This window comes from Branchiostoma belcheri, unplaced genomic scaffold (assembly GCF_001625305.1).
Source record: "Branchiostoma belcheri isolate BF01 breed outbred unplaced genomic scaffold, Haploidv18h27 scaffold12, whole genome shotgun sequence".
NCBI lineage: Eukaryota > Metazoa > Chordata > Leptocardii > Amphioxiformes > Branchiostomatidae > Branchiostoma > Branchiostoma belcheri.
The window spans coordinates 567,894-579,639 of record NW_017802602.1 but is presented as its reverse complement, the minus strand read 5'-3'; the positions used below and the strand labels follow the sequence as shown (position 1 = coordinate 579,639).

Genomic DNA, 11,746 nt, shown 5'->3' with positions numbered 1-11,746 from the left:
GATGCCAAAAAGTTCTTTTATTCTGGTACCATAGTCATTTTAAGATGCAGGAGGATTGTCGGTGGCCTATGATCCGCATGGGACCAAGGGCCCAAGGGCCCAGGTAAGGTAAGGTAAGGTATAGTGATTTTCAGTAGTGACGACTGAAAAAAAGGGCTTGTTTTTAAAGTCCTACAATTTTGTTTGTTCCAGAACCGCATCAGTTCGGGAGAAGACATACCGCGAGTCCCGGCAGAGGTTCTACGGGGCAGGTCGCACCAGCCCCCGCCGGAGGAACCGCCGCCACCCGCTGGTTCTGACCTGTACGTCCGCGAAGCTTCTCGTCTTCTGACAATGCTTACATGATACAGAGATACCTCCTGCCTTCAGCTGGAAGATCCTAGGGATTTCTTAGCGGTTGGTACAAACTGTAAATATACCCGTGACAAGAATTGCGTTTGAAGACAGACAGGAGAAGAAACAGTAGACTTTAATATTCCTCTTTAGACAATGCTTCCTTGATACAGAGATGGCTCCTGCTTTCAGGTGAAACATCATAGGGATTTCTTAGCGTTTGCTACATACTGTGAATATCCCCGTGACGGAAAGGACTACAACGTATTACAAGAATCAAGGAGCTTTAACAAGAATCGCGTTTGAAGACCCACAGGGGAAAGGACCATATCTTAAGAATGGCGTGTTCTTAAGGCATTGAGGTGGCTTTTTTCTTCTTCGGAGCGGAGCCTACCAACCTGGGTCTTTACAAGTTGTAGTATAGATGTGATCGCAACAAAACAAGGGATCGCGCCCGAGTGTAGCGGGAAATACACAAGGAATACTTGACTCGTCTTTCTTCAAGATTTTCCTGGAGGAAAACTGCTCGCCAACACACCTTGTGAGGAATTAGAAGTTTCAAGAAAACACGAATGAGAACTGAAGATTGAAAACGTGTGAAACATTTGCCTCCAACAGCTTCCAACTCGTGGGCTGTGTAAGGAGGTTTCCAGACAACCGTAGCGCCGTTTTAATGGGACGGTTACGAGGCACATAAAGGGTTTTTGAAGTCTCCATGTCTCACCTGTACATTCTCACCTGCCTGTGTCTTGGATCACAAGACGTAAGACAAGGAAAGGGACAAGGTCTTACAGCAGTCGGGAATTCGGAGCTCGCCGAAAATTTCGCCAAGGTGAGTAAAAATAGAGAGTGTAAACTTTAAGATGTTTTTTTAAAGATGGTCCCAGATTCGGTCAAGTGGCCTCCAAGGCCGCGTAGGTGTTTGGTGATTCACCTGATGCTGACTTTATCATGCAGTTTTTGACGTGTATGTCAGCCACGCTGCGTGCAAGACTCGTGGCCTTCTAATGATGAATCTGAAGCACGCAAGTAATGTCTGGTGAAGACAGAAATAAGAGGTTTGGGGTTAAATTTATGTTAGGTGTAGAAGTTTAAGAGTAGAACCAAACAAATAAAAACTCCGACCCACCGTGAAGGGTTAGCTCTAGCCTGTACCAGGCTGCGCAGGCTGCTGTAAAAATGGTAGAAATTGTTCAAGTAGACCGATAGCAGGCAAGACGAGTTAGTCTGCCAACGGAGTACAAAATTTCCCTAGGTTTAACTTACAAAACGTGCTCCTCCGACGTGATATTCAGTCTATTTGGTCAATTTGAACCAGGAGCCTGTTCTAGGCTAGGGTTAAGGTCCGTGCCCACTTGTAAAGCCGCCTGTCCCACGGGCTGCGGCTGCTCAGCGGACCGTTTACTGACAAGATCCGTGCGGGATTAACGGCTTACAGGCCTCGGTACTTAAACCGCTAAACGCTCTGTCCTCACCACCACCACACATAATGCAAGCCTGAGCTTAGTCACCTCACCAGACCACGACAAGGTGGTACATGGACGGCATCCATGGATTTTGTCCTGCTATCAAGCCCACGCTCCTCTGTTTTAGATCTTAATATATTGTGGAGTAAATGGAGGAATGCGCCAGATAGTTAAAAAAAAAGACGTTTTATTACCTCCATGAAATGTGTCATGGAGGTTATATTTTCAGTTGCGTTTATCTGTCCGTCTGTCCGTCTGTCTGTTGGTCAACAAGATAACTCAAGAACGCCTGGATGGATTGGTTTCATACTTGGTGTGTTGGTAGGGTGTGACGAAAACTGGAAATGATGAGATTTTGGTCCCCCTAGTGGCTTCCCTTGGTACTGCAGCGCAACTTCCGGTTTTGATATCTCGCGATCTGGACATGCTAGGGTCATGAAATTTTGATGGAAGGTAGCTCTTGTGCTTGGGAAGAAGTCATATGAGTTTGGGCCCCCTAGCGGCTTGTTCTGGAACTGCAGGGCACTTTCTGGCTAAATGTTTAAAAGCCAATAAGTCCAGACAGGAACAACATATTTTCATTATTTTTGGTGTGTAGGTAGCTGAGAGAGAGATGTACATAATTAAATGCAAATTATGCAAATGAGGACTTCATTTGCATAATTAATGAGGAAATTCTATAATTACAGTGTTTTACATCATACTATGTAACCTATGGCAGGCGGAACTTCAGATACTAATTATGCAAATGATGACCTAATTTGCATAATTAATGTGAAAATTCTATGATTTCGTAATGGTGAATGATGAGAATGTCATACTTGGGACATCTGTAAGTTAATCAAAAGTTAACATACATCACGATGCATATATCATGTTAATGCAGAGGTCATTTGAACAATTAAAGAAGAAATTTACATTTACATATCAAGATCATATTTCATGGAGGTATGAGATCTCGGAATTCTAGTTAGACATCAATCTGCTCAATCGTTTGCTGATTGCTACATTCCGTATTAATTTATGTTTACCTCAGTCTGTAGAAGGAAGACATATTGTCAGAAAAATATGTTTCTTCTTTCTCTCCAAACAAATAAGGTCAATGATCTGAACCAGACGTCTGTCACCATGGTAACTATTATTGGGTTACATCATGTTGCAATTTTACAGCAGGTGGGATTTAGACTCCTGTCACCATATATATAAATGTGTTTATAAAGTAACTCAGCAGACCAGATGCGAAGATAAACATAACGCATTTGCTTAGCAAATGTTACTTTTCCAGTTTTGTTTTTTGTTTTGTAGTTGACTTAGTTGACTTGATCATCTTTGTTTTCCCTCTAGTGACCAATGCCAAGTGACTGAGCCATGCACGTGACCATCCACGTGACCTGATGGCGACTGAGACGATTCTAACCCCGGGGGTGGAGGGGCTGTTCCAGCGGAAACCGTCAAGGTAAACCCGAGGGGGGAGGGGGCGCCTTAGCATTATTTATTAACATTTTGACTGTTATTATTCTATCATGTTCTTGCAATTAGCCCTCGGGCATGGAATTGCAATAAACTTATTTCATGTGCCTGTAACCCACCAATATGGCGGACTCCGAATGACGTCATGGCTTAAATGACGTCATACATAACCACGTGACCGTAAACAGCCAATCCCGTCCGCCCCCCGCAGTGCTGCGATCCTGTCGGACCCTCGCGTGTTGGCACACCTGCAGCAGCTGCGTGACAGCGCGCAGCCCAACGGGCACCTCATGTTGTGTTTCATTTCTGTTCAGTGTCCCTACTCCATGCATACGCCATGTATCTACCCTGGTTGTTTCTTCTTTGCCATACAGTGTACCAGTTACAGTTGTTGAGCAATAAAGTTATTATGTTTACCGAAGGAAAACATATTGTTTTTGCTCCGTTTCTTCCTCTTCTTCTTCTTCTCCAAACAGTGACCCCTGACCTGACCAATGACATGATTTGTTGACGTCTGTCACCATGGTGACTGGTGTTGGATTACATAATGTTGCAATTTCATGGTCTGCTCTGCTCCTGTCACCTTATACTAGTAGTACATGTATGTGAATGTGTTTGAGTAAAAATTAACAGAGCAGACCATGTCCGAAGGTAAACATTATGTATTTGCTTTGTAAATGTTACTTCTCTAGTTTTGATTTGATTTTTTTTCCCGCAGTGCTGCGATCCTGTCGGACCCTCGCGTGTTGGCGCACCTGCAGCAGCTGCATGACACCGCACAGGCCAACGGGCACCTGCTCGGCCATGACGACGCCCCGGACCGCGACACTCTGCCGGAGACCGTCGCTAACTACAACCGCAGGAACCCCATGGAGGCGTTCAAAGTCGTCCTCAAAAACGTGAGTTTCTTCTAAGTTTTTTTTCTCTTTCTCTTCTTCTTCAAACAAGTAAGGTCGAGGACCTGAACCGTAAGGCTGTCACCATGGTAACTGAGGTGTTAGGTTACATTTACTACAACATTCAAGGTCGTCCTCAAAAACGTTTCTTCCAAGTTCTTCTTCTTTTTCTTCTTCTTTTTCTTCTTCTTTTTCTCCTTCTCTTCTTCAAACAAATTAGTGGAGAGACGGTCAATTTCGTCTTCTTCTTCTTCAAACAAAATGGTCTGTCCTATTATATTTTTGTCTGTTTCTTCCTCTTCTTCTTCAAATAAGTAAGGTCAATGACCTGAACCGTAAGGCTGTCACCATGGTAACTGAGGTGTTGGGTTACATTTATTAAAACCGCAGGAACCCCGTGGAGGCCCTCAAAAACGTAAATCTCTCCGGCGATACTCCTGACTCTCTAGGCGATTCGATAATGGAGTGGTTTAGTCTTGTCAAAAGAGCCTCCTTGCGTTCCATGAAGGAATCGCATCAAAATGCTCGCGATCGTTTTTTGATCTCAGCGTTTTGAGTTCAAACAGCGGTTGCTTGGAGGAGTTGGAGTTGTGAGTTTTCATCCCGCGGTGGGCAGTTTTGTCACGTCTACAGGAAAAGTAGGGAGATAAACAAACAAACAAACAAACAAACAAACAGATTGTTTAGTTTAGGGAGGTGTGTAACTGTTGCTAGGGTAGTACTTTTCTTTACGTTTTGTCTCTACATATTTTTGCATCGTGCATCATATAACAGTATTGAAAAATCAAGGATCAGATGAGTCCAATTTTGGTAGTAAATAAGCGATCCTCGGGGAAAAGCAGAATTCCAAAGTAAGAGAACTTCCATCAACTGTTATCGGAATAATTACATGTCTTCAATGCGCCTTTTGACAAATGTAAGTGAGAATCTTGTCCATTTCTAAAAATAGAAGATGCCGGGCAACTAATTTCCTTTTGAACATCTTACAGATACGAAGGTGCTTTCAAGCATCACACTTAGAGAATCTTCAGTTTTGGGAGCTGTAAATGCAGCCAGATTCATTTTTTTCTCCTTTCCTTTATAAATGTTGTATCACAAAGACCTAACCACTAGAGTATGTGACCTGTGGTCGACGAGACGAATTTCGCAGATAAAGAATGGATTGTTTTTACGTTTTGTTTCTCAGATCTACGTTTTGTCCCTTTTGAAGGACCGTCTAATGAGGATTAGCTTATCTCTCCGAGTGGGTAAACATCATGCGGTTGTTGTTGTGGAGGACCGAAGGTTTGTTTCCTCCGGTGTTTATACTCACCTTCCTGTGCACCTGGTGACGCAGGTACGCCCATTCACACCTGCCCTACTTGTCTCACCTGTCCATTAGCACAGGCGTTTCCCGGTTACCTGTGCGGGACGTGTACCTGGGAGGACGTCGGGGCCGTATCCAGAACCGTGTTTTTATCCAGAACCGTGCTTGGCCAGAGCTGTGCTTTATCCAGAACCGTGTGTGTTATCCAGAACCGTGCTTTATCCAGAACCGTGTGTTAGCCAGAACCGTGCTTTACTGGTTTATACATGGTTTATCGTGCGATATCCAGAACCGTGTTTTATCCAGAACCGTGCTTTATCCAGAACCATGCTTTATCCAGAACCGGGTGTGTTATCCAGAACCACGTGTTTTATCCAGAATCGCGTGTTTTATCCAGAACCGTGTTTTATCCAGAACCACGTGTTTTATCCAGCACCGTGCTTTATCCAGAACCGTGCTTTATCCAGAACCGTGCTTTATACAGAACTGTGCTTTATACAGAACCGTGCTTTATCCAGAACCGTGCTTTATCCAGAAGCGTGCTTTATCCAGAACCGTGCTTAATCCAGAACCGTGCTTAATCCAGAACCGTGCTTTATCCAGAACCATGCTTTATCCAGAACCGTGCTTTATCCAGAACCGTGCTTTATACAGAACTGTGCTTTATACAGAACCGTGCTTTATCCAGAACCGTGCTTTATCCAGAAGCGTGCTTTATCCAGAACCGTGCTTAATCCAGAACCGTGCTTAATCCAGAACCGTGCTTTATCCAGAACCATGCTTTATCCAGAACCGTGCTTTATCCAGACCCGTGCTCAGACACTGGATAGCCCACGAAGCGTATCCAGAACTTGCCTGGGGCAAATCTACATTCTAGCCCGGATACGCGGAGACTATCCAGAACCGTGCCAGATCCTAACCCTAACCATGATAGGCATTCTCATTCCATACTACATAGTCGTTGTAAAGCAGATTACCCTCGTAGCATGTTTACCATAGCAATAGATGCCATACTTGTACTTTGTCGTGTAATAAAGTTTACATACCGTTTATCAGCCCCCCATATTTTGTACATTGTACAATTTTTGGGTTATAAACTTTGCATACTGTATACTAACTCACCCAGGCCCCCATAGTTTGTACATTGTACGATTCTTGTGTAGTAACGCACATACCGTATCCCAGACATGTAGTTTGTACCTTGTACAATTGTTCGGTGTGATAAACTTTACATAACGTATCCCGTCCCCTTCCCACCATACTTTAACAATCGGTGTGTACATGCCGTACGTGTATCCTGACTCACCCCCCCCCCCCCCATTATTTACCCCAGTCGGTGACAGGTAAACTCACGTGGCCCGGTCACTCCTTGTCAGCCCCACCAGTACTTTGATTTCGGTGTTCCCTTTGTGCTGCTTGTGTAGTGACCAAATACGCGGTGTTCAGTTCTCCTCGCCAAACATTCGCGCCCATTCACGGACCAGAAACCCTATCCGCAGCGGCAATGTTGTCGCCCTAACGGTGGGAGTCGGGCGGTTTTCGGGCGGTTTTAGAGTACCTCCAGGATTTCTGGAAGACCTTGCGACTTTACTGACGTGCTGGGATTTCTACTCACGAACTGAGGTAAGCTTGGCCCGTACTGTAGTCTTGTAGGTTCCTGCCTGGTCCCTAAACCTGCAGCGGCAATGTTGTCCACCTAACGGTGAGACTCGGACGGTTTTCGGGCGGTTGTAGGAAGACTGAGTATCTTCAGGATTCATTTGGGATTTCTGGCAGGCCTTGCGACTTTCCTGACGTGCTGGGATTTAAAAGCTGAGGTAAGCCTAACTCGTACCGTAGTCTTGTAGGTTCCTACCTGGTCCCTAACCCGCAAACATTGCTCTACAACACGTCTCAGACGCGTTACGACGTCTCACGAAGATTTCCAAACGACTCTAAACTCTTTCCGACCGAGGTGAGTGTTCCAAAAAGCCTTACCGTCGGCTGTGTTGTATCCATAACCGTGCTCAATCCAGAACCATGCACGTTAACGGCTCAGGATAGCCCACACGTATCCAGAACCGTGCCTGGAACAAATCGTACGTTCTTGGATACGCGAAGACTACATACCCAGAACTGTACCTGATCCTAACCTAACCCTAACCCAGTAAGATGTAGAACTATATAGACACGGTTCTGGGTACGATAGGCCTTACGTATACTCTAGCTGGAAGAACGCAGGGGTTTCCTCTGTCTAAGTGGACGTAAACAAACCGGGAAGAGTCCGTGAAGAACACAGCACCTTAGCGGCTTGAGTGGCTGTGACCGGCTGAGTAACAAGATATGTGTTTGCAATACTTTCACGGTCGCGTTTTTTTTCCTGGGTGAACATAGTGTGTCCTATAGCTAGGCTAAGTGTACATATCCTGCAGTTCATACCAGTACTACTGTGAGATTTTACGCAAAGAAAAAACGTGTTCTAGAGACATACCAAACACCTGTAGGAACATAGCAACATTGAGTGACTCGAGTAGCTGTGACCAGCCGAGTAACAAGATATCAATTTGCAACACTTTCACGGTCGCGTTTTTCCTGGGTGAACATAATGTGTGTATCCTTCAGTTCCTACCAGTACTATGGTTACCTTTTTACTATGGTTTGAATCTTAGTATGCCAAAAATGCAATAAAATATTTTGTAGACGAACAGGCTTGTGGGTGTAACAATAAACGTTTCAAATAAACAAGCCTAAGGTATAGTAGTAGCGTACACACTGGTCTTACGTGTGATCGCTGCATCACCCTTTTCCCAGGTTAACATAACGTCTGTATCTCAAACCCACAAGTCCCTGTCCTGCCGTTCCTACTAGTGCTACTTTGAGGTTTTACGTCAAGAAAAAAATGTTCTAGAGACACTACAACCACCTGTAGGCATCCAGTAGCACCGAGTAACAAGATCTCTGCAACATTTTCTCGGTCGCGTTTTTGACTGAACATAACCTGTGTATCTCAAAATTATAACCCCCCCCCCATCCCCTGCAGTTCCTACTTATGCTACTTTGACGTTTTACGTTAAGAAAAAGGGTGTTTTAGGGACATAAAGAACCACCTGTAGGCCCTCAGCCACGGTAGCTTACGAGTCGGCAGTGTTTTTGTTATTGATTCTTCTCGGGAAAGATCGGTTGTACTGCCGTGTTTGTTCTGGAGTTAAGCCCGCGGCTTCTCTGTTTAGACGGGCCGGGCGAGAAAAACTGATTTAGCTATACGTGACGTGCCCCCCTCCCCACCGATGCGTTTATCAAACTTTTGGCAAATTTTACATTGGTTCATACTTTTCTTCGTATTAGACAAATTTAGCAAAATTATTGGCGTTAGTATATAACAATAAAACGTTTCAAATAAACAAACACAAAGACAAGAAACTGATTTCCCTGCGTGCCCCCCTCCCCACCGATCTCAGGTGGGGTTAGTAGTCAAATTTTACTTTGGTTTAAATCTTTGTGTAAGAAAAATGCAGCAAAATTATTGGCGTGAGGGTGTAACAATAAACGTTTCAAATATACAAACTCATGGACGTGCCCTCCTCCCCACCGAACTCAGGTTGGGTTACTTAAATGTTGGTCAAATTTTGCTTTGGTTTAAATCTTCGTATGAGAAAGATAAATTTAGAAAAATTATTGGCGTGAGAGTGTAGCAATAAACGTTTCAAATAAGCAAACACAAGAACGAGAAAAAACTGATTTCACTAAATGACGTGCCCCCCTTCCCACCCCACCGATCTCAGGTGGGGTTGGTAGTCAAATTTTACTTTGGTTTAAATCTTCGTATAAGAAAAATTCAGCAAAATTATTGGCGTGAGGGTGTAACAATAAACGTTTCAAATATACAAACTCATGGACGTGCCCCCCTCCCCACCGAAGTCAGGTTGGTGTACTCAAATGTTGGTCAAATTTTGCTTTGGTTTAAATCTTCGTATGAGAAAAATGAAGCAAAATTATTGGCGTTAGCATGTAACAATAAACGTTTCAAATAAACAAACCCAAGAACGAGAAAAAACTTATTTCACTACGTGACGTGCCCCCCTCCCCACAGAACTCAGGTGCGGTTACTCAAATGTTGTTCCTTCGTATGACAAAAATGTGAGAAATTTATTTATAGGCGACCAGGCGTTAGGGTGTAACAATAAACGTTTCAAATAAACAAATATAAGGTAGCAGCATTCCTAGATCTTACGTGTGAACATTACATCGCTAGTTTCACATCCGTTTGTCTCAAACCAGCTATAATATTTTCTGTCAAAGTCACGCCTATATGACTAAGACCTATAGGCTCTTGGTGTGCAAAAGCGGGATTATATTTGTGCTAGGATTGGTCAGCGGATTTATGTATTGGGGATTTTTTTTTTGCACTGGATTTATTTTTTCACCCAACCCAGGAAAAAAATTTGTGCAGCCAAAAATAACACCAAAACCCAAACCTCTGCTTGTAGAGTACCACACTGGAGCTGCAGGCCTATACTACCGCCCCCCCCCACCTGTAGTGAAATATTGCCCCGGTTTTTATGGTGCTTATTATGGCCCACCGAAAAGGACTAGACCGTGCCTGAACCGAGTAACCAGCAAACCCCTCGGGTTTTAATAGTTCTATCTTCTCGTGTTCTTCAAATATAATCAACTTTATTGCAAAACAATTGTACAAGCCTTGGGTCTATTGAGGTATGGCATTTATATAGTATAATTGTGACTAATCTATCGTACAAAGAATGAAGACTGAATGAAGACCTTTATTGCACATTTTTGTCACACTTGGCCAAGTACAGGTCACAACAACACAAGATGAACGGATACAGTTAACAGATACAAAAGTAACTAACTATCGTTACATAAATTCAACTTCTCTTCGCAAAGACTACTAGTACTGTATGTAGTATGGGATGTATGTGAATGTGCTTTTACAATTATTGGTGAAACTTAGAGATTAAATAAGCCATATAAAGGTTTCTGACATTGGAAGAAAGAGTTTGGATCAAAGCCGAGTAAAAATAAGGTGGTTCAATAAAATCAAAGTTTCTATTGAAGGCACTCTAGGAGCATGCCAGTGACTTAATTATACAAATCCATGTAGACTTGTTACTATAATTCAGTACGGAATTCCGGACATAATGTGAAATAATAATGTTTTAACTCCGACTTCCTGTCCACAAATATTTAAACCGTTCTGATACACCAATTTTGTGGTCATATGACTCACCAATGACGAATTGAATAATGCAACAATGAGGAAAAATGCAGCAATGCGGTTTATTTTAGTTCCTCTGGATATCCGGTCATAACTGAAAGCAATTATGTGTAAAAAGAGGAAAGCTTTAAACGGCTTTACGCATATTTTCAAGGAAAAATGTATAATTTTACGTTTCAAATCTTTAAACAGCGGTTTTGCCTTGTTTTGACGTTGATATCCGGTCATATATGAGAGCAAGAAGAAAACTTTAAACGGCTTTAATAATTTTTTAAACAAAAAATGTAAAATTTCACGCTTGAAATCGTTAAACAGACGCTCTCCATGCAGCGGTTTTGCCTTGTTTTGAAACGAGCCGTTCTGTGTGCTTACTTAAAAAACCTCCCGGCTCGACCTTTGCTCGTGTCAACATCAGCTGAAGTTTAATGTTGTTTTAATCATCTCAGTTTGACTCCGGCTGACAAGTTCAACATTCTCAACCCCCTAAACGAACATTCGCGCTGTATAGCTTCCACAGCATGCCAAAACTAGGGTTTTGGGGGTCTTCAGGGTCTTTGGGAGCTTTTATGTGCCATTTTCTGATTTCATATAGACAACATAGCCGGCCTGGTTGAATGACCCCCGTTTTGGCTAATCAGAAAACAGCTGAAGACCACCAAACCTCCAGTTCTATAAGCCTGCTGCGGAGGCTAATCAGAAAACAGCCGAAGACCACCAAACCCCCAGTTCTATAAGCCTGCTACGGAGGCTAATCAGAAAACAGCCGAAGACCACCAAACCCCCAGTTCTATAAGCCTGCTACGGAGGCTAATCAGAAAACAGCCGAAGACCACCAAACCCCCAGTTCTATAAGCCTGCTGCGGAGGCTAATCAGAAAACAGCCGAAGACCACCAAACCCCCAGTTCTATAAGCCTGCTGTGGAGGCTACGAGCTAAAACTACGCGGGAAAAACTCCCAGGGTGGCTCCGGACCCAAACCCGGGAATTTTAACCGCATTACTCCATAATCCGTACTCAGGTTTCATGGATGTTGAGTGTTGAACGTTGTAGCTTTTGTAAA

At 43.5% G+C, this 11,746-nt stretch overlaps 1 protein-coding gene across 1 annotated transcript in view; it reads left to right on the top strand.

Annotated features, from left to right (window-relative positions):
* The first annotated feature begins 515 nt into the window (after positions 1–515).
* The window catches only part of LOC109462623 (ras-associating and dilute domain-containing protein-like), a 42,677-nt gene continuing 31,446 nt past the window's right edge, over positions 516–11,746 (top strand). The window contains 3 exon segments of the mRNA XM_019759186.1: positions 516–1,165; positions 3,144–3,255; positions 3,988–4,168. Of these exon segments, the coding sequence (XP_019614745.1) occupies positions 3,194–3,255; positions 3,988–4,168 (243 nt within the window). The 5' untranslated portion in view covers positions 516–1,165; positions 3,144–3,193.